The sequence below is a fragment of the Zingiber officinale genome, chromosome 7A, assembly GCF_018446385.1.
Source record: "Zingiber officinale cultivar Zhangliang chromosome 7A, Zo_v1.1, whole genome shotgun sequence".
Classification (NCBI taxonomy): Eukaryota; Viridiplantae; Streptophyta; class Magnoliopsida; order Zingiberales; family Zingiberaceae; genus Zingiber; species Zingiber officinale.
This window is the reverse complement of record NC_055998.1, coordinates 118194025-118216911: the sequence shown is the minus strand read 5'-3', so window position 1 is coordinate 118216911 and position 22887 is coordinate 118194025. Positions and strand designations below refer to the sequence as shown.

Here is a 22887-nt window from a genome sequence, read left to right as displayed (position 1 = left end):
CTATTTTTATTTTGAGTTCTGTGTTAAGTAGATGTTAAAATAGGTTATAATATTATATTGTCTATTTTACTCAAGTGTTGTTTAAGTGAGAAGTGTCTTCTATTTAAGTGAAAACCGTCTAGTGAAACTGCACAAAGATGTCACTACGTAAGTTTTTTGTTTACCTTATAACAATGATCAGTGTTTCTACTTGAGTTTTCTATTATATCTCCACTCCATGGCATGTGTTATTTTTTTAGTTAGCATCAGAAAAATAAGGATTTAAGATGACATGTGTTATGTTAATTTCATTGTCGGTTGATTGAATCCTCTCAATGGAGCTTAAATCTATGGGTATTTGAACACTTGAAGCCTATGTAAGTCAACACCTTATATCACCAGTAACATACAAAGACCAGGAAAGTATAAGTCGCCAAAATTAATCCCAACACATAAAATGAGAGCTTACATTGACTGGACTAAAATGTAAACTAACCAGCACATTTGTTCAGACCATATCCAAGAGATTCATTTTTAGTGAGGCAACATAAGATGGAGCAAAAAATTAGCTAAATTACTAATAGTAATAGTCAGATATCAAAAGTCAGAGAGCTAAAACATGATTAAAAAATATCTCATATTTTAACAAATTAGACAGTAATTACCAAATATGAGATTCACAAATGATACAATAGGTTGAGGGAGGAAAAGGTGAGGGCAAAATGGAAGACCCCGAATTATAGGTTTGGTTGCACATCTACCAGATTCACATATTTGAAGCTTAATTCTTTGTTTATGGTTCTATATATGATGATCTTGCTGAGTACCACTGTGTTGCTTTGTTAATAGTTGTTGGTGCTTAGTTAAGTGTGAATTGCTGCTTGTTAGAACAAAATGATGCTTGGAAAACTGCTGCTAGGAAGTGAAGAGAAACAGTGTTGAAAAAAAATTGTAAGAACTTTGGTGTGTCCTGTGTGTTTTTATAAATTACCAGTTGATTTTCCAAGAATAATTGTGCAAATCTTTATTGGCAATGCAGCCTTGGATCTTCACTAATGCATGCAATTAGGTAGGATTCAGAAATTGACTGCTAGTTCGGTTAGGGTGTATATGACATGGTTAACAAAATATCTCTTAGGCCTTGTTTCCAGCGTCCAAAACATGGTTATGGAAGGAGATTAATGAAGCCGAAGATTATACACATCCAAATTGGTTAATTAGAACAACAAACGCAGAGCTTAAGAGTACGAAACCGTCGAAACAAGAAATTCAACAAGAGTTGCATAAAACCCAGGGACTGGTAGCAAATACTCATCGGGATTTCGAAAGCATTGGACCCATTCATTATTTTGCTATCTCAAACCAAGCAATCAAGTTCTGCATCACCAAGAATGCAATGTATTAGATACAACTATACAGCCAAGCTGCAAAAAAACAACTAGATGTTTTAGAATAATCTTAAAAGGAATAGTTATGATGAATGATAAGTAGAGATTTTTGGACGTCAACCCAGAGTGGGAAAGGGTAGATGAAGAGTCCACCAATGGAAAAAACCTTTAAGCTATGATCCTTTATGATTCAATCATGAATTTGTCTTTGAAGAGCTAGCCCTCGCAGACAACTATTTTTTCTACAGTTAGCACCATACAATTTGTTAAGTATAATCAGTGTCTTATATCTGAAGCACTTATCCTGTATTATCCTTCATACAAAATTTATAATTGTTAATAAAAAATTTGTTAATTATTATTAGCAAATCATATTCTGAAGCTAACTTCAATTATTGTACAGAAGATTTGCTTAATTTTAACCAGAAAAGGAAGATAAATCATATTATAACTGATGCATAAATTAAACAACAAGTAGTTTCAAAATGGATGTCAACACCGAATAGTTTTGTTATTTTTTTCAGCAAGCTTCATTCAACTGGTGAACTTTAAATGAAACATTTAAATCATCCATCCTACGACATACCTAAGTCATACATATGTTGATGAACTATTTCTATTGCTATATTCGGTTTTCTATGAGAACAAAATAACCTTAAGCCATATCATAACTATCATATCTATTTGCTCTCAAGTCAAACAAATGTGCTAAAAATTAGTCATAGATTATAGTATCCAGACATCCTAATCTTTCATCATTGCCCCTCATTTATCAGCTAATGTATTTGCTACAAAAATGTAATGCATAGACTAGTGAATAGTGATGGAGAATGGCTTGAATCAGACCAGAAGCTGATAATTTTGGGCACTTGTCAATATTCAGTTCATCCTAGACAAGAACAAATGGCCGTAGCTGAATAACCAAACAGAGATAAGATCTACCTGACACAAGACTAATTCTTCAAAAGTTGACATTCTACTGAGAAGGTAGAATATCTTCCAACTAAGCACTTAACTCGTTTGATCCCCCAGAACCTGCAAAGACATCGAGCAAGCCACAGCAACTCCACCATGATGTACGACTAACGACGATGACCGGAGGAGGCAGAGCAACTACCGCTGGTGTTGGCAGAGTCTCATCTCTGCCACCACAACAGTGGTCTCCATGATGCTCATTGAGTTGTTTGGCAGTCTCATCTGCATCAGGAAGCAGCACTACTTTCACTTGGCCTTCAGCCAAAGCAATCTCATCAACTTGCCTCTTCTCTTCAGCCAAAACAATAATCTTTTCAACCGGAACAGCAGATTCGTCAACAAATTCCTCATGTTCCTTCTGATATTTAGTAGCTTCGACAATGGAATCCTTCGATTTAGGAAATGACTCTGTGGTAGAACTAAATGTTGCTTTCTTCACAACGATAGAAGACTCCTCTTCTATATTGTTCTGGACCAAGACCGCTCCTTCCGTTGAGCCATCACAGGCAACGGGTTCAGATTGCGAGAACTCTTCAGCAGGTCGAGAACAATGATGCTCTCGAGGGGACGAAGAAGACACGGAGGAAGAAGATGCGGTAGATGCACCGTCATGCTCCTTGATCTCCTCAGGTAGAGGCGCCACCCTGCCGTCGTGATTACCATTATCTGAAGATTCACAGGCACGGACCAAAAAGAGTTCAAATGGAAAAACAACCATTAGAACGGAGGAGAAAGAAGAGGAGGAAGAATAACTAACCTTTAGCAGGAAGATCGGCGATGGCGACGGCCGTCTTCTTACGCTTGGCAGCCTTTCTCTTCTTTGGCATGAGGGAGGGAGTTCTGGATGAAGGATTTCGACCTGTACAACCAATCTACTCCTCTTCTTCTTCTTCCTCGCTGAATTCAAAAGTTCTCCGCTTTATCGAAAACTGCTGATCAAAATCAAAACTTTGACCGACAGAAACAATAAAGTGGGGGCAGAGTACGAAAATGGGGGATCTGGGAGATTGGAATAAGGAGATTTGGAAGGGAAGGGATGGGCGGGAGATTTGAGTGGAAGAGGAGGAAGAAGAAGGCAGCAGATGAGCGCGGTAGATTCCCACACTGTTAACTGTCTTCTTTCTGTCTTGTTCCCCACTCTCTCTCTTTACCATCTTTACGTTTCATAACTGCCGCCGTTGAAATAAAGTATTTGGACAAATCTAGATATGTCTTTCACGATGATGAACATACGACATCTTTAATATATTGATAAATTAAATTTTAGTAGGGAAAAATTTACATGTAGTCTTTACTAGTAAATATAATTTTACATTTACTTCCCATTGGAAAAATTCTTTGTTTTCACTCCCTAATCTAATATACTTACCTAATTACCCCTGATATTTTAAGTATAAAAAGTCTAAAAATGAGTATAAATCCTATTAAATTCAGTACATTAAATTAGAATCTAGTATATTTTCTATCAAATTGAGTACGATTCTTTTTCCACCTCAATTGGATGAAAAATATACTAAATTTTCTTTAAATGGTACTCAATTGGATGGAAAATATACTAGATTTTTTTTAAATGATATTCAATTGGATAAAAAATATACTAGATTTTTTTCAAATGGTACTGAATTTAGGAGGAATTATATTAAATAGGAAAAAAGGCGTACTCAATTAAATAAAAAATATACTCGATTCTAGTTTAAAATGCTAAATTTAATAGGAATTATACTCATTTTTAGACTATTTATACCTAAAAAATATGAAGGGTGATTTTAATAGAAAATATACTCAAATATACTAGATTTTCTTTAAATGATACTCAATTTGATATAAAATATACTAGATTTTCTTTAAATGATACTTAATTGGATAGAAAATATACTAGATTTTCTTGTTACATTGTGCTGAATTTAAGAGAAATTATATTAAAATAGGAAAAAAAATACTCAATTTAATAGAAAATATACTCGATTCTAATGTAAAGTGATGAATTTAAGAGGAATTATACTCATTTTTGAACCTTTTGTACCTAAAAATCTGAGGGCCAATTAGATCACAATATTTGCATGAGGGAGTTGAAGCAAATAAAACTTTGCATGTAGGGAGTGGAAACAAAGTTTTTTATTAGTGAGGATTGCATGCAAAATTCAAGTTTTCATTGGGGATTTTTCTCTACTTTACCGTTATCTTAAGTCCTGACAGGGGCTGTCACTTCAAAATTTTCAAATTCACTAGAAAATAGTGTGTTTTTTTTTCATTTTTGCTGATAGTCGTGTTGGTTGCTACTCGGAAAACCTAATGGTTCCTCTGTACAAAAATTTTGTACAAGATCTGAACCTTTCCTAGCTACCATGTGTTCTTTTAAATTAAACTTGGATCGCCTGCAGAACTTAACACGTTTGATCCCAAGTTTAACTTATATATTCTTTTAGGTTTAGATTTGGATCTCCTGCGGAACTTAACACGTTCAATCCAAATCACCTAGGTCACAAAGTTGATTAAATATTAATTTCCAAATTTGGCTTCCAGGATTGCATGGCGAGGCACATGGCCTTCTTGGATATGGGAGCAACCACCACCGCCTAGACAAAGCCTTTTAAAGAAAGTTAATATTTAATTTCCTTAAATGATTCTAGGTTAACCAAAAAGAATAATTGAAGCACAAGTTCGAAAAGAAAACAAAAGAACACAACATCGAAAACTAATTCGAAATCTAGAATCACATGTCTCTTGTATTTGGTATTTTTACAAAAAAATAAAACTAGTATGATGCGAAAAATAATTACTAGTCATACCTTTCTTTGTGAACTTTCAATGATCTCTTAATCTTCTACCGTATTCCTCTTCTAACCTCGGACATTGTGTGGGCAATGATCTTCCGAGATGAGAACCACCAAGGCACCTTCTTCTTCCTTCCTTCAAGTTTCGGCCAAGCAAAAACTTCCAAAGGATGAAGAACTTTTTCCACCAACCAAGCTCCAAGGGATGCAAGAAACAAGCCTCCTTTCTCTCCTTTTCTCCAAGCTAGATCAGGCCACTTCTATGTCTCCAAGAGGTGATGAAGTCTCGGACACAAGAAGGAGAAGAGAGAAGGGGAAACTCTAGGGGCCGGCCACACCTAGGAAGAAAAGAGAGGAAGAAAAAGAATAGAGTCGTTAGTCATGAAGACACCTCTACCCCTCTTTTATAATCCTTGGTCTTGGCAAATAAGGAAATTTTAATAAAAACTTCCTTAATTCCTTTGCCATGAAAAAGAAAAAATTATTTAATTAAAAAATAATTTTCTTTTCTTAATATCAATGGTCGGCCACCTACAATCCCCAAATCAAGGAAAGTTTTAATTAAAACAAGAATTAAAACTTCCTAATTTGTTTCCGGAAATTTATAAAAATTTCTCCAATAATTTTTATCCCTTCATGATTGGTTAATAAAAAGGAAATTTTATAAATTAAAATCTTTCTTTTAAACATGTGGATAATTTTCAAAAAGGAAAGTTATCTCTAAAAATTAAAATCTACTTTCAATCTACAAATAAGGAAAGATATTAAATCTTTTCTTAATCTTTTGTAGAAACTAATAAAAGAGAATTTTTAATTTTTTAAACTTTCTTTTAAATCATGAACATGATTAAAAGGAAAGTTTTTACCAAAATTAAAATCAACCTTTTAATCTACAAATAAGGAAAGAGATTTAGCTCTTCTCTTAATCTTTTGTAGAATCTTATAAAAGGAAATATTTAAATTTTTAAACTCCCTTTTAAATCATGTTATCCACATAAGAAAAATTTTAAAATTTAAATTCCTTTTTATTTTAATAGGGCCAGCCACCTAAGTTTGAGTTCAAGCTAGGGCCGGCCACATGAATTCACCCATGAACCAAGCCATGGCCGACCCTAGCTTGGTCTCCAAGCTAGCTTGGCCGACCCCTATAGGATGGGTAAGAAGGTGGGTATAGGTGGGTATAGTACTCTATAATTAAGAGGCTACGATAGGGACCGAGAAGAGGAATTAGTTTTGGTCTCCCGATAAAATTAAGCATCCCGTGTTCGCCCTGAACACACAACTTAATTTTATCAATAATAATTCATTCCACTAGAGAACTATTATTGAACTACTGCACCAATCCCAAATTACATTTTTGGGCTCCTTCTTATTATGAGTGTATTAGTCTCCCTATGTTTAAGATAATGAATGTCCACTAATTAAATGAATTACTGACAACCCACTTAATTAATATCTTAGTCCAAGAGTAGTACCACTCAACCTTATTATCATGTCGGACTAAGTCCACCTGCAGGGTTTAACATGACAATCCTTATGAGCTCCTCTTGGGGACATTCTCAACCTAGATCACTAGGACACAGTTTTCTTCTATAATCAACAACACACACTATAAGTGATATCATTTCCCAACTTATCGGGCTTATTGATTTATCGAACTAAATCTCACTCATTGATAAATTAAAGACATAAATATCAAATATATGTGCTTGTTATTATATTATGATTAAGAACACACACTTCTATAATAACTGAGGTCCTTGTTCCTTTATAAAGTCAGTATAAAAAGAAACGACCTCTAATGATCCTACTCAATACACTCTAAGTGTACTAGTGTAATTATATAGTTAAGATAAACTAATACCTAATTAGACTACGACCTTCCAATGGTTTGTTCCTTTCCATCTTGGTCGTGAGCTACTGTTTATAATTTATAAGGTACTGATAATATGATCCTCTGTGTGTGGCACCACACACCATGTTATCTACAATATAAATTAATTGAACAACTACATTTATCATAAATGTAGATATTTGACCAATGTGATTCTTATTTCTAGATAAATATTTATATCAAAAGCTAGACTTTTAGTATACATCCTAACAAGTCGCTAAGTCCAACGTTGTAAACACATCGCACACATAGACTGATTTTTAAGCAAAGCAAAGAAGTGAAGAAAATAGATGGCGCTAAGAAGCCGAGAATTCCTCAAACTTAAATATTTTAATTGAGAATTCCTCAAACTTAAATATTTTAATTTTTTCTATATTTTTTAAATTTTTAATAGGTCCATAGGTCGACCTGTTTAACCTGCAACCCATCTTGAATTTAATTGAATTGGGATTTTCTCAACCTACCAAGATGATGGGTCAGCCAACCCAATCCAACCAAATGATCGATTTATAACGGGTCGACCCCTCCCACCACGGGATAGCCTGTTTGACAGCTCTAGTACTACATCATACAAGTAACATGAATTGCATGTTTCAGCAATTATTTTTTTAGCGTGTGGGTATGTCATTTAGGGTTTTACTTTTAGGATTTAAGGGTTAGGTTATAGTATTAAGTGCAAAAAAAAATATCCGAAATGATTTTTTTAGGTGTGGATAGAGTGCGTGGCATTAAAGTATGTAGGGTATCACCCCTGATCCCGTGGTAAGGGTGGGGCCCGCCTTGCAGAAGGTCATCGCCATGTGGAGGGTCATAATCAAAGTGGTCAACGTGTTGGGCACTCGTTCGATCGGGCGAACCACCTTCCCTGTCGGCATGAAGAGTAGTCGATCCGACACTTCGACAGCTCGGCCAAATACCGAGCTTCCGACGCTCAAAAAGATCAATGAAAGGACGAGGGCCGAGCGACCGTCTCGCTCAGTTAAACGGTGGGTGCAGCCCTGACCAAGCAGGCAGGGCTCTCTCGCTCGATAGGACGGAGACGGACGACAGACCATTGGCCGAGCGGACGCTCGACCCGGCCACGATATCGCCCAGACAACGGACTGGCCGAGCGGCTCTCCCGCTCGGCCCAGTTACAGACAAAAGGAGCAATTGGGAATATCTTCCTAAGGACCAGTGTCGCCGACAGGCGACATGGTTGGCGACATGATCAGACAGATAATCGGTGGAAGATTTCACTATCACCGCATGGATATACTTGGGTTGTTAAGGTATGCGTCTGGCACGCTTTTTTGGCACCTCCTTTCCATAATGCTCTGAGAAGCATGCACACCTTGGGAAGCGTGCATGTGCCTCTCAGGAGCCCTATATAAGGACTCCCAGACTTCGACGGAGGTAGGTTCACTTCCACTGTAGCTACAGTTACGTTGTTGCTCTTTTCTCTTCTCCACTTCATTTGCTTGCCGCCAGTAACTAACTTGAGCGTTAGAGGGTCATCGCCGGGGAACCCCTCCCCGGCTCGGCACTAACGACTTGTGGTTGCAAGCTTGCTCATCGGAGGCCCATGCCATCTTCAGTATACATCCAGTCAACGTGAGCGACATCTCCCCAGCGCCCGTCGACTCGACTCTCGGATAGGATCAAATTTGGCGTCGTCTGTGGGAACACACCTGCATCCGAGCCGAGAAAATGGAAGAAGATGGACGACTTCACACCGTGACGCTCACTCAGGAGGAGCTCGACACGCTCATACAAGCACGAGCGGCAAAAATAGTCGAGCAGCAGCAGCAAAGAGCGTTGGTCGATCGGCTAGCGCAACAGGCGACATTAGCCTCAGGAGGCCGAGAGGCGCAGGAAGACCGACCAGAATAGCTGTCCATCTAGGGACAGAATAAAGGGCCGACCAACACGCAAGGGGAGGCGCTGCCCGCCCCGATACCATTCCACCGGCTTTGTTCCAAACGCCCTCCAAGATTGTGCAAGCAAACCAAGAGCGAGGTTCTTCGTCGGATGAAGCGCCCGTTCGGGATGCGAGGAAAGGCAAAGCGCCGAAAGTTGATTTGTCTCCCGAGCGGATCAACCGCCAATTCTCCAAGGCGATACTGCAAGATCCACTACCGAGGTACTACGCTCTTCTGGCGATTGGAGAGTACAACGGATCAACCGACCCGGATGACCATCTTGGTAAGTTTGATAACACCGCTACTCTTCATCAATACACAGATGGAGTCAAATGTCGAGTCTTCCTCACTACATTATTCGGCTCGGCACAACGCTGGTTTCGAAGGTTGCCGGACGGGTCGATCCGGAGTTTTAAGGACTTATGTACGACTTTTCTCCACCACTTCGCGAGTAGCAGGCACTATCAGAAGACAAGTGTCCGTCTGTTCTCCATGAAGCAAGGGCCAAGGGAGACTCTCCGAGCCTACATCCAGCGCTTCAACCAGGTAGCGATGGATATTCCCTCGGTCTCGTCCGAGACTATGATGAACGCGTTCATGCAAGGGCTCGTGGACAGGGACTTCTTCCGATCACTCGTCAGGAAGCCGCCCCGAGACTACGACCATATGTTGAAGAAGGTCAATGAATACAAAAATGTGGAGGAAGCCCAGACGGCCAGAAGGAAGGAACCACCATCGGAACCATCGGTGTCGGCCGAGCGAAGGCCGCCTACCAACCACCAGCCGCCAAGAGAGCCTCGAGCTGAAAGAGCACGGTCACATCAGGAAGCAAGACCACATGCCGTCCAGCATGTGGCCTCCGAGCGGCCAAAGCCAAAGGGAAAGATATAGACTCCTATGTTCTGTACTTTCCAATAGTCGGCAACCCATAACACTTGCGATTGTCGCAGATTCCCCTCGGTCGCTCAAATGGCCCCTAGAAGTCATCGTCGCCGATTGCCTTCCCCTGACCGACGACATAGGCGTCAGAGCACCGAACGGCGGGAGGAGACCAGGCGATCACCCGAGCATCAGCATCATCAGCCAAGGAGTGATGACCATCTCCAAGCCTCACACGAACGAGGCAGACCATTTGCTCGGGAGGAGGAGAATAGAAGCAATGCAGCCCAGGGGGAGATCAATATCATAGCTGGTGGACCGACCAGCGGAGACTCCAATCGAGCCCGAAAATCATACGTTAGGAGGCTGGCGATCCACGTCGTAGGCTACAGTCAAGAGAGGGTGAGCGGACCCGAGATCAATTTTGGCCCCAGGGATCTCGAGGGGATTGAAGTGCAGCACGAAGACACCCTCATTATCCGAGCGGTAATTGCCAACTATACTATTCACCACATATTCATTGACACAGGGAGCTTAGTCAACATCATTTTCAAGAAGGCGTTCGATCAGCTACAAATCGACCGTGCCGAGTTGCTGCCAATGACAACCCCTCTGTACGGGTTCACCGGTAATGAGGTTCAGCCGATCGCCCAAATAAGGTTAGTCATATCACTCGGAGAGGAGCCACGCCGGAGGACGCGAACTACCAACTTCATCGTAGTGACGCTCCCTCCACCTACAACGTCATTTTGGGTCAACCGACCCTCAATGAGTTCCGAGTGGTAGTGTCAACCTACTGTTGGTGCAACCTTAGGTCAAGGTTGACCTGGTTGACCCGACTCGAGGTGACTTGACTCGAGTTGTATTTTGATGTTTGACTTGGGAAGATTGTCGGTGCAACCTTAGGTCAAGGTTGACCTAGTTGAGTTGCATGTTGATGTTTGACACTCGTGAGAGAGTTCTATTCTTGATATGGGACAAGAATAGATGGTTGGGAGATTATTGGTGTAACCATAGGTCAAGGTTGACCTGGTTGACCTGATTCGGGAAAAAGTCCAAGTATGGAGACTTGGCAACGGAAAAGCCCAAGCAGGGAGCTTGGCACTGGAAAAGTCCAAGTATGGAGACTTGGCACTGGAAAAGTCCAAGCAGGGAGCTTGGCACGGGAAAAGTCCAAGTATGGAGACTTGGCACTGGAAAAGTCCAAGTATGGAGACTTGGCACGGAGAAGTCCAAACAGGAAGTTTGGCACGGGGAAAAGTCCTGGTGAGTGAAGCCAGGCATTCGGGAAAATCCTGGTGAGTGAAGCCAGGTGAAAATCCTAGTGAGTGAAGCTAGGTGAATGAGAAAGTCCTAACTGGGATGTTAGGCAGTGTGGAAAGTCCTGGTGAGTGAAGCCAGGCAGTGGGAAAGTCCTAACTGGGATGTTAGGCAGTGTGGAAAGTCCTGGTGAGTGAAGCCAGGCAGTGGGAAAGTCCTAATTGGGATGTTAGGCAGTTGGAAAGTCCTGGTGAGTGAAGCCAGGCAGTGAGAAAGTCCTAACTGGGATGTTAGGCAGTGTGAAAACCCTAGTGAGTGAAGCTAGGTGAAAGTCCTGGTGAGTGAAGCCGGGCAAGGGAAAATCCAGATGGATCAAGGGTGATCGGACATCTGGTGTTGTTAAGTCCAAGTGAGTGAAGCTTGGCATATGGAGTCGGAGAGGGCTTGGTAGCTCGTTCTCCGAACTAGGTTAGAGGGGGCACTCTAAACCTAGGAGTTGGATCGGTCCGCAGACCGATCGGTGATCCAGATGTTCTGATCGGTCCGGTGACCGATCAGACGTGCTGAATTTGCTGAATTTCGACTGTCCAGGGGTTCAGAAACGATCAGCAGAGAAAGAGCTCTGATCGGTCCGGGACCGATCAGGTGTATCTGATCGGTCTCCACGACCGATCAAGAGACAGCGATTCTCATGCGTAAGAGGCGGGAGGCTGGGATCGGTCCGGGACCGATCGGGACTGATCGGTCCGGGATCGAGTCTGCAGAAGGTTCGTGCGATCGACGTCGGAGGACCGATCGGTAGATCGGTCCGCGATCGAGGGTTCTAGCCGTTGCGACGCAACGGCTAGTTTCTTCGCTGTTTCTCCTTCGCAGGTATAAAGGGGCTGAGGGCTTCTACAGGGCGCTGACTTCCTTTCTTCTTGAGCTTCTGCTCTTCGACTACTGAGCTGCTGGTGTGCTCTTGAGCTTTGCTGAGCTCTCATCGCTGCTGAAGCTCTGCGTGAGTTTCCTGCTGGTGTTCTAGCTGCTGGATCTGAGAAGCTGCTGCTTCATCAAGGTTCCAGTCGACAACAAGAGGCAAGCAAGTGTTTTACAATTTCTATTGTTCTTGTTTGTTGTCTCTATTGTTGTACTCCTTTGTTTGCTGTTGCAAAAGATTGTGGTGAGGTTTCTCCACCCACAAGGAGTATATTATTAGCCGGTTCTCCGGGGACTCATCCACCGACGGATTGAGAGGCTTCGTCCACCTTACGGACACGCCGAGGAGTAGGAGTATCATCTCCGAACCTCGTTACATCGACGTGTTGAGGTTTGATCTTCTTGTTTTCGTTTCCTTGTTTGTTTTTCCGCTGCGCTAACGAAGTGTAGGAAGAAACGCGATCGATTTGGGCTATTCACACCCCCCTCTCTAGCCGTACGAAGGATCCTAACAAGTGGTATCAGAGCGAGGTTCGCTCTTCGTCGGATTAACACCCGTGGGAGCAAAGCTAGAGAATGGATCTCTATGGAGAAGACGTCACCATTCCACCCTTCTACGAATGCGGCGACTTCGCGTATTGGAAGGTAAGGATGAAGTACTTTCTTATGACTAACATAATGAATTGGTTTTGTGTACAAGAAGGCTTTTCTCCTCCGGTGGATAGGGAAGGAAAACCTCTTGAGAAGAAGGAGTGGACCGGAGAACAAATTCACAAATCCGAAATCAACGAAGAGGTAACGAAAACAATTGAATTTTCATTACCTACTAATATTTTGTGTAAGATAGGTAAATACAACAATGCCAAGGAGTTGTGGGATAACTTGGCCAAGTACCATGAGGAGAGCTCCACTTCAAGCCATGAAGAGGAGCATAGTGAGTCAAGTAGCTCACATCATGGAGGGAGCGAATTGGGAGTTGAGGGCTACTCAACATCCAAGGAAGAAGAGGAGGAGAGTTCCTCTTGCTCAAGTTCGGAGCAAGAAGAAGAAGTTTCCACCTCCGGAAGGGTTGAAGAAGAAAGCTCATCTCCATCCACAACCCTAGGTAACTCAAACACTGTGATTTCAAGCAAATTACACATAATGTGTTTTGAGTGTAGGGAACATGGACATTACAAGAGTAAGTGTCCAAAGAGGGTAAGAAAGACTCCACCGGCGCCAAAGGTCAAGGAAGCCGGAGTCCCGAAACGCAAGGGCAAGGAGCACATCGTGTGCTTCCAATGCAAGCAAAGGGGACACTATAGGAGTCAATGTCCAAGGGGAGGCAACCTCACAAGGACAAGAGGCCAAACACATGTAAAGGGGGAGCTAAGGCAAACCCTAAGGTAACCTCTAAGGTTCATTTTTGCAATTCTAATAAAATGCATGCTAGGAATTTTATTGCACTTGTCGATAATAACAAGCATGATAACCTTAGGAATCAATACATGTGCTTAGGAGCTAAACATATGAATCTAGATAAGGATAATTCTAGAAAGGCTAACCCTAGGATCAACCCATCTAAGGCTAAGGATAACCTAGGTAGGAATCCTAAATCAACTAGACATATGCCTAGGAATACCTCAAGGAAGAGTGATAAATCAAAAATTGAGGTATTAGAGAAGGAGAATCAAGTCTTGAAGTCAAGACTTGATACTTTGGAAAAGACTCTTAAGAACATGGAGAAGTCATCTCTAGGGTTTAAGAGTCAAAAACCCAAGTCCAAGGACAAGAAAGGTTTGGGTCACAAACCTAAGTCCCAAATGGTCAAGCTCACTTATCATAATGTTCCATTCGATTATGGAACAAAACCTAGGGCTAGGAAGACCACCACCAAGGTCACAAGGGGAGTCACCCCTAGAGTTGATCTTGATGAGTCCCAAATGACCAAGGCTTCAAAGCCTAAGAGGGTCATTAGGAGGGTTGCTAGGGAAGTTATCCCTAGTGAATATTTAGTGAACCCAATGAGCTCGAATAGGTATTGGGTTCCTAGGAGCATCTTCTCTACCCCATAGATGGGTTAGAGAGTGTCAACTCCGATTAGAAGGGTAGTTAACCCAACTTTGAGGAAATTGACACTCAAGGAGCATTTTCAAGGTTTTGAGAACTTTTGAAAATGAAATGGAATTATCATTTACTCCTTTGAAGAGTTAAATGTGCCTAAAGATTGGAAATTTCATTTTTAATCTCAATTGGCACAATTTGGGAAAATCTAGAGAACTCTTGAGGAAAAATGAAACATGCCAAGTTTTGAGGATAAATTTGATCTTTAAGTGGCATGAATTAATCTAGAGTTCAAGAAGTGTCAAAATTAGGATTTTGGCATTTTGGGGCAATATAGGATTAAATTTGAAGTTAGCCAAGTGGTTAAGGATACTTAGATAGGTAATCTAGGTATATTTATTTATGCTAAATCTTGCCATGATTGTTTGCCCTCACATGTCATGACATCATGTTTAGTTTTATTATCATTTGAAATGTCATGATAATGCTTAGACTAGTTTTTATGTCATGTTTATTTAAGTTTCAAACTTTATGCCATGACATCATGACATTGGCACATGTTTTCATTTATGATACCATTTTATGCCATGTCATCATCTCTTGCATCATAATCAATGAAATTGATTTAAGGACAAACATATAATTTGATATTGAGATCAAATTAGTGTTTAGAAAATGCATGAGAACTTAGCCTAAGTTGACCTTAACCCATATCTCACATCAAATTGACTTGAATGTGGTTTGATACACCTTAGATGTGTGTGAGATATTAGGATCATGAGTTAGGATCAAGGTGCATAGTCCTTGTACCTAGATAACCCTAATTCAAGAAATTAAGGATCATAGGGAAAGCTTGTGTACAAGTCATGTACATCTAGCCCTAAGATTATGGTCCTAAATTCAAATGGTTTTAAAAGCATTTTAAAATTGATTTGAAAAACCTTGATGAAGCTTTCCTAGTGATAGCATTCATCATTGAACATTGTGATACAAAATTGACTTAACTTTGAACTATTTCAAAGTTTTCGAATTTTGTATCAAAATTTGAAAATGGAAACTATTTTCATAGAAAATTATTTTTCCATGATAGTATATGTTATAAGGAATGTATCCTCAAAATTTCACAATTTTTTGAATTTTCTGGAATTTTCTAGGAGTTTCTGAATTTCGGGAAGGAAATTTCAGAAATCCTGATATCAGTCTTGGGACCGATCCGAGAGGATTCTGATCGGTCCAGGAAAGTGTGGATCGGTCCGGACCGATCCAAGAGTGTGGATCGGTCTGGTGAGATCCGGTGAAGGCTCGATCGGTCTGGGGACCGATCCATGGGGTTTCTGATCGGTCTGGGGACCGATCAGAGCGTGCCAGTTTCTGATTTCAGCTGTTGGTCTGAAATTTCAGCTGGAAGTTGGGTTTTGTGGATTTCTAAAGGTTTGGAACTCTCAAATACATTGTTGGTGCAATGGTCAAGGGGGAGTTGACCTTTAGGGGGAGTTTTACCTAATTGTCAAGAGGAGTTGACTTTTAGGGTGAGTTAGTACTCCTTAAGACTTTTGAGGATTAGTGATATGAGATTATCACTAAATTGATTGTTGAGTTTAGTATCAAGGGGGAAATTAAGAGTTTCAATGAAAGGTATGGGACTTTCATTAGGAAGAAACTCTTGACCTTGATACTCTCCTTTTTCTTTTTGATGTGTGTCAAAAAGGGGAGAGTGTTCATTGGAGAATTATTGGAGAACCCAAGTTAGGTTATCGGTTTAACCTAAGCTAGGGAAAGAATGTCAAGGAAGAACATTGGAATTCTTTTTGATGTGTGTCAAAAAGGGGGAGAATTATTGGAGACCCCAAGTTAGGTTATCGGGTTAACCTAAGGGGAGAATGTCCAGAGAATGTTCAAGGAAAGAACATTGGACATTGGAAGATGATTGAAAACCTAACTTGATTATGGTTTTGTCAAACATCAAAAAGGGGGAGATTGTTGGTGCAACCTTAGGTCAAGGTTGACCTGGTTGACCCGACTCGAGGTGACTTGACTCGAGTTGTATTTTGATGTTTGACTTGGGAAGATTGTCGGTGCAACCTTAGGTCAAGGTTGACCTAGTTGAGTTGCATGTTGATGTTTGACACTCGTGAGAGAGTTCTATTCTTGATATGGGACAAGAATAGATGGTTGGGAGATTATTGGTGTAACCATAGGTCAAGGTTGACCTGGTTGACCTGATTCGGGAAAAAGTCCAAGTATGGAGACTTGGCAACGGAAAAGCCTAGCGAGGAGCTTGACCTGAAAAGTCCAAGTATGGAGACTTGGCACTGGAAAAGTCCAAGCAGGGAGCTTGGCACGGGAAAAGTCCAAGTATGGAGACTTGGCACTGGAAAAGTCCAAGTATGGAGACTTGGCACGGAGAAGTCCAAACAGGAAGTTTGGCACGGGGAAAAGTCCTGGTGAGTGAAGCCAGGCATTCGGGAAAATCCTGGTGAGTGAAGCCAGGTGAAAATCCTAGTGAGTGAAGCTAGGTGAATGAGAAAGTCCTAACTGGGATGTTAGGCAGTGTGGAAAGTCCTGGTGAGTGAAGCCAGGCAGTGGGAAAGTCCTAACTGGGATGTTAGGCAGTGTGGAAAGTCCTGGTGAGTGAAGCCAGGCAGTGGGAAAGTCCTAATTGGGATGTTAGGCAGTTGGAAAGTCCTGGTGAGTGAAGCCAGGCAGTGAGAAAGTCCTAACTGGGATGTTAGGCAGTGTGAAAACCCTAGTGAGTGAAGCTAGGTGAAAGTCCTGGTGAGTGAAGCCGGGCAAGGGAAAATCCAGATGGATCAAGGGTGATCGGACATCTGGTGTTGTTAAGTCCAAGTGAGTGAAGCTTGGCATATGGAGTCGGAGAGGGCTTGGTAGCTCGTTCTCCGAACTAGGTTAGAGGGGCACTCTAAACCTAGGAGTTGGATCGGTCCGCAGACCGATCCAGTGATACTCAGTGTTTCCTGATCGGTCTGGTGACCGATCAGATTCCACTCAGTAGCATACTGTGGAGTTCCTGATCGGTCCACAGCAACTGACCGAATGCGGAAAAGGCCCTCGTTGGTCGGATGGTCCGTCCGACGGTGTCTACGGATCGAGAGATTTTTTCGTCAGTAAGAAGAGAGAGACTGGAAGATTCGGGGACAAAGTTACGCGGAGCCGTGTCGCGCGTCCGTGGTCCGCGTACTCGAACGCGGCGGCGACGAGTGCAGACGTGGACAGCCCATTCTCGATGTATCAAAAAGGCGGATCTTCCTTATCGCGTCTTGTCTCCTTCGTCTCTTCTTCCTTTGGAGCAAGCGTTTCTGCTTCCTGCTGAGCTTTGGTTGAGCTCTCATTGTGCTGAGCTCTGTTGAGCTCGTCGAAGCTCTGCGTGAGTTTCCTGCTGGTGTTCTAGCTGCTGGATCTGAGAAGCTGCTGCTTCATCAAGGTTCCAGTCGACAACAAGAGGCAAGCAAGTGTTTTACAATTTCTATTGTTCTTGTTTGTTGTCTCTATTGTTGTACTCCTTTGTTTGCTGTTGCAAAAGATTGTGGTGAGGTTTCTCCACCCACAAGGAGTATATTATTAGCCGGTTCTCCGGGGACTCATCCACCGACGGATTGAGAGGCTTCGTCCACCTTACGGACACGCCGAGGAGTAGGAGTATCATCTCCGAACCTCGTTACATCGACGCGTTGAGGTTTGATCTTCTTGTTTTCGTTTCCTTGTTTGTTTTTCCGCTGCGCTAACGAAGTGTAGGAAGAAACGCGATCGATTTGGGGCGGCTATTCACACCCCCCCTCTCTAGCCGAGTACGAAGGATCCTAACACCTACTACAGAAGATCAAGTTCCCAGTCGAAGACCAAGTCGGGGAAGTCAAAGGGGATCAGCTGGCTGCTCGACACTGCTACGTAGAGATGGTCAAGACAAAAGTCAAGTCTGCTCGGAAGACCCCGGCTAGAGGTACACACCATAATCGAAAAACCTCCTAGTCTGGTTTATGAGGAAAAGGAAGAAGTGCAGATACATCCTAGCCGAGCAGAGGCGACGACCTTTATAGCGTCCGACCTGGGGGCCGAGTAAAAAGCCGAACTGATTAACTGCCTCTAGCAGAACCATGACGTTTTTGCATGGTCAACGCACGAGCTACTCGGCATCTCTCCGAGCATCGCACAACATAACTCCACGTCCGATTGGATGCTAGGCCGGTAAAGCAGAGAAAAAGAGACTTCAGTGCTGAGCAGAACCTGATCATCCGGGCGGAAGTCGAGAAGCTCCTGGAGGTCGGCCACATGCGGGAGGTTTAGTTCCCGAGCTGGCTCGCGAACGTGGTGCTCGTCTCCAAGCCAGGCAACAAATGGCGGGTCTGTATTGACTTCCGGGACTTAAACAAAGCGTGCCTGAAACACTTCTATCCCTTTCCCCGGATCGATCAGATGGTAGACTCCACTGCCGTGTTCGAGCTGATATGCATGCTGGACGCGTATCAGGGGTACCACCAAGTGTCGCTCACCAAGGAGGATCAAGAGAAGATTAGCTTTATTATGACTGATGGAACCTATTGTTACAATGTGATGCTATTCAGACTGAAGAACGTCGGAGCCACCTACCAGAGGTTGATGAACAAGGTGTTCCGGCGGCAAATCGGTCGCAATATGGAGGTATACGTCGATGACATACTGATCAAATCCCTCCGAGCGGCTGACCTCTATGCAGATATCATGGAGACCTGCCACACACTTAGGACGTACGGCATCAAGCTAAATCCGAACAAGTGTCTGTTCGGCGCAAGGAGCGGATGTTTCTTCGGCTACATAGTCACCGAGCGGGGCATTGAGGCGAACCCCAGCAAAGTAAAGGCACTGTAAGATATGTCGCCTCCAAGAAATTTAAAGGAAGCTCAGTGTCTCACCGGTCGGATAACAGCATTATCTCGGTTCATCTCCAAGTCATCCGACCGGAGCCTACCCTTCTTCAAGATATTGCACTGAGCCACGAAATTCTAGTGGGACGAAGAATGCGACCGGGCCTTCGAGGAACTTAAGCTGTATCTGAACTCGCTACCTGTACTGGCTAAGCCAAATGTCGGCGAGCCACTCCGAATCTATCTGTCCTCGACTGAGCATGCTGTCGGCTCGGCGTTGGTTCGACAGAACGGAGAAAAACAACCAATGTATTTCTTGAGTCATATTTTTAAAGATGCTGAATCCTGTTACACTGGTCTCGAGAAGCTTGCCTTTGCGTTAGTTTTGGCCGCTTAGAGGCTCCGCCCATATTTCCTCGCGCACACAATCATCGTGATGACCAACAGCCCTTTGGGGAGAGTCCTCCTCAATCCAGAGGTGTCAGGACGGCTGATCAAGTGGACAATAGAACTTAGCAAATTTGACATCCAGTATCAGCCCCGAACGACCATTAAGGCGCAGCCCTTGGCGAATTTCGTCACTGAAGTACAGAATCCCGAGCCAGAAGCCACTTGGAGGATATATGTGGACGAATCGTCCACTCGGCAAGGAAGCGGGATTGGTATACTACTGATCTCCCCCCAGGAAGAGCGGATGCATCTGTCTGTTCAGCTGGATTATCGGGTGACCAACAACGAGGCCGAATACGAAGCACTCATAGCAGGCCTGCAGGCCGCCCAGCACGTTGGAGCCATCAAGGTTTTAATTCACTCGGATTCCCAATTAGCCACTCAACAGCTTATCAGGACATTCGAGATAAGTAACACTCGGCTCAAGCTGTACGCGGAGGTCTTCGAAAAGCTGAAGGCCAATTTCCAAGAGTTCGTCATACAAAAGATTTCCCGAGCGGAGAACCAGGCGGCGGACGAGCTGCCCAAACTAGCCAGCTCGCTATCACCCATTGTTATCACACAGCCGATTGAGCATGTATCTTTGGTGGTGCGTATCGATCAGATGGAGGGACTCACTTTCCCAGGCGATTGGAGGACGACATTGATAGAGTTATTACGATCGGGAGCTACACCGTCCGATCGAGAGGAGGCCCGACTACTCAGAAAAAGGGTCGGTCGGTTCACACTGGTTAGAGACCAGCTCTACAAGAAGGCTTTTTCTATACCACTACTTAAGTGTGTTGGATCAGAAGACGCCGACTACATACTGCAAGAAGTACACCAAGGGCCCTGTGGAGAACATCCGGACAGCCGGTTGCTGGCGAGGAAGATCTTGCTGGCTGGATATTTCTGGCCGACCTTACAAGCAGACGACGTTCGAATAGTGACCACTTGCCTGTCCTGTCATAAGTACCATAACCTTTCGCACCGACCTACTGAAAAAATGAAGGCTTCCACGGTATCTTGCTCGTTCGACCAATGGGGTATGGACATCGTGGGGCCCTTCCCCATGGCGATAGGTCAACGGAAGTTCCTGTTTGTCGCAGTGGATTATTTCTCCAAATGGGTCGAGGCAGAGCCGCTGGCGAGAATAACCGAGCAGATATGGTCTAGAAGTTTATTTGGTAGCACCTCATCTGTCGGTTCGGGATTTCGCGTCGACTCATCTCAGACAATGGTAGGCAGTTTGCCGGGCAGAAACTTAAAGAATGGTGTGAGGGGTTTGGCATTTAGCAGGCCTTCACCTCCGTAGCATACCCTCAGAGTAATGGACAAGTCGAAGTCGCCAATCGGGAGATCTTGCGGATCTTACGAGTTCGGCTCGACCACGTCGGAGGAAGCTAGGTGGACGAGCTCTCCGGCGTGCTATGGGCAATCCGCACAACCCCTAAGGAAGGTACGGGAGTAACCTCATTCCACTTGGTGTATGGAGGCAAATCGGTCGTCCCCGTCGAGATCGGAGTTGAGTCCGACCGGATACAGAACTACAGCGAGGACAACACCGAGCGGAGGCTATTGGAGCTGGACCTGGTGGACGAGGCGTGCGTAAGGCCGCCGTTCGAATGATGGCCTACAGGCAAAGAATGCAGCAAAACTACAATAGGAGGGTGATTCTGAGGTCGTTCCAGGTCGGGGACCTCGTATGGAAGAAGGTGAAGCTGGTCAGCGATGTCACCAAACTGGAGGCTCCCTGGGCCAGACCCTTCAAGGTCGTGGAAAAGCTCCGCTCAGGCGCCTACTACCTAGAGGACGAGGACGGATGACGACTAGAACGTCTGTGGAGCGCGAACCATCTCCAACCGTACCGAGCTGGATGAAAGGTGCACTGATGTAGTTATTGTCATGTATTTTCCATTTTCCTGCGCCCTTCGACTGCAGGATTGAAATCAAAAGCGAAAGGTTTACAAAATTATCGTCGAACGGCGAGTCTTCATCAAACCATCAAGCGACGATGTTAAATCTAGGTCTCCACCGACGGTCGAGCGACGACCTTAAACTTCTGCCTTAGAAGACCATTGAGCGACGACGTTAAACCCAAGTCTCCACCGACGGTCGAGCGGCAACCTTAAACTCCTGCCTTAGAAGACCGTCAAGCGGCGACGTTAAACTCAGGTCTCCACCGACGATCGAGCGGCGACCTTAAACTCCTGCCTTAGAAGACCGTCGAGCGGTGACGTTAAACCCAGGTCTCCACTGATGGTCGAGCGACGACGTTAAACCCAAGTCTCCACCGACGATCGAGCGGCGACCTTAAACTCCTGCCTTAGAAGACCGTCGAGCGGCGACGTTAAACCCAGGTCTCCACCGACGGTTGAGCGACGACCTTAAACTCCTGCCTTAGAAGACCGTCGAGTGGTGACGTTAAACCCAGGTCTCCATCGACGGTTGAACGACGACCTTAAACTCCTGCCTTAGAAGATCGTCGAGCGGCGACGTTAAACCCAGGTCTCCACCGATGATCAAACGATGACCTTAAATTTGAGGCTTCATCAAGCCGTCGAGCGGTGACGTTAAACCCCAGAGTCGAGCGGCGACTATAAACCCCAGAGGTATAACCCTAATGAGTTCAATAATGGATATGTATTGCCCGTCCGGGGCTGAAAGGCCAAAAGCTTAATAAGAAGGCAAGCAAATATGTGAAGAACCGCCAAACAACTTCATTGATAACGAACAAAAAGTTGTCGAATGGCAGTCAAACATGCAACACTTTGTTACAGAATCCCTCCTCACTCAAGTTACAGAAGCCCTCCTCACTCGATGTAATCAAAAGCTTCGTCAGGAATAGAGTTGAGGAGCTGGACACAGTCGACAGCGTTAGCAGGGAAGGCTTCAGGGAGATGGTCGTTCGCCTTTAGCTGGATGATCATCGCGTCGATGGCCAGTTGAAACGATCGGACGATCCGTGTGGACGCCTTCACGAGGAACTGGCCCGAGTGGAGGTATCCCTGCTTCATGGCCGCGAAGCAGCTCGGCTCGGCGTCCTGGTAAGTCTTCAGGGTTGCGCGGGAGGTATCCAAAGAATCCTCAAGGGCCTTCACTTGCCCTTGAAGATCGGTCTCCTGAGCTGAACGGCTCTCCCGCTCGGCAACCAAAAGGTTCTCCACCTTCTTCAGCTTCTTGGCTATGTTCCGAGCTTCCTGGTTCTTCAAATCCAAGTCACCTATAGCTCGATTTTTTCTGGTGGTGACCTGCTCGATCTTCTGGTCATAGGATTTCACCTGGATCTCGAGCCGACCCATCATGATCGCCCAGTCAGAGGAGGTCTTCTGCTCGGCCTCCAGAAGCTTCTTGGTCTTAGCCAGATCGGCCTGCAGCTCGGCAATCGAAGGCCCTTGGGAGGAAGAAGCTCCACCAGAAATCTTGAGCTTCTTAAGCTCCTCTTCCACTAGCGCCAGACGGTTGCACACCGCCACACTCTCCACCCAGTACTGCACCCAAACGGAAGAGTGTTAGTGTCGAATGAAGGTAAATCATGAATAGATAAAAAAACTTACGTTGGTGGCCATTTGCATGTGGATGTTACCG

At 44.1% G+C, this 22887-nt stretch overlaps 2 protein-coding genes across 3 annotated transcripts; one reads left to right on the top strand and one right to left on the bottom strand.

The window, feature by feature from the left end:
* Positions 1-1171: 1171 nt before the first annotated feature.
* Positions 1172-3421, bottom strand: LOC122000412. 2 transcript variants are annotated; one of them, XR_006117120.1, is made up of 3 exons: positions 3100-3420; positions 2310-3008; positions 1172-1356 (listed from the first exon to the last, which is right to left on the bottom strand). XR_006117120.1 is itself a non-coding variant. In XM_042554822.1 (2 exons), the coding sequence occupies exons 1-2, from the start codon at positions 3167-3169 to the stop codon at positions 2371-2373; spliced, it is 708 nt and encodes a 235-aa protein (XP_042410756.1). In that variant the 5' UTR covers positions 3170-3421; the 3' UTR covers positions 2020-2370. The 2 variants fall into 2 exon arrangements, 1 of the variants encoding a protein (XP_042410756.1); XM_042554822.1 differs by lacking the exon at positions 1172-1356 and having other exon boundaries at positions 2020-3008; positions 3100-3421.
* Positions 3422-19306: 15885 nt separating this feature from the next.
* LOC121999652 lies at positions 19307-20614 on the top strand. Its single transcript, XM_042554303.1, has one exon. The coding sequence runs from the start codon at positions 19307-19309 to the stop codon at positions 20612-20614; it is 1308 nt and encodes a 435-aa protein (XP_042410237.1).
* Positions 20615-22887: the final 2273 nt, after the last annotated feature.

What these genes read in the sequence shown, in the direction of transcription:
- LOC122000412 (XM_042554822.1), bottom strand. Translation starts at nt 3,169, where the DNA reads ATGCCAAAGAAGAGAAAGGCTGCCAAGCGTAAGAAGACGGCCGTCGCC. An exon ending in CGCCGATCTTCCTGCTAAAG is followed by an intron (nt 3,009 to 3,099) that starts GTTAGTTATTCT and finishes GTGAATCTTCAG; the next exon opens with ATAATGGTAATCACGACGGC.
- LOC121999652 (XM_042554303.1), top strand. Translation starts at nt 19,307, where the DNA reads ATGACCAACAGCCCTTTGGGGAGAGTCCTCCTCAATCCAGAGGTGTCA.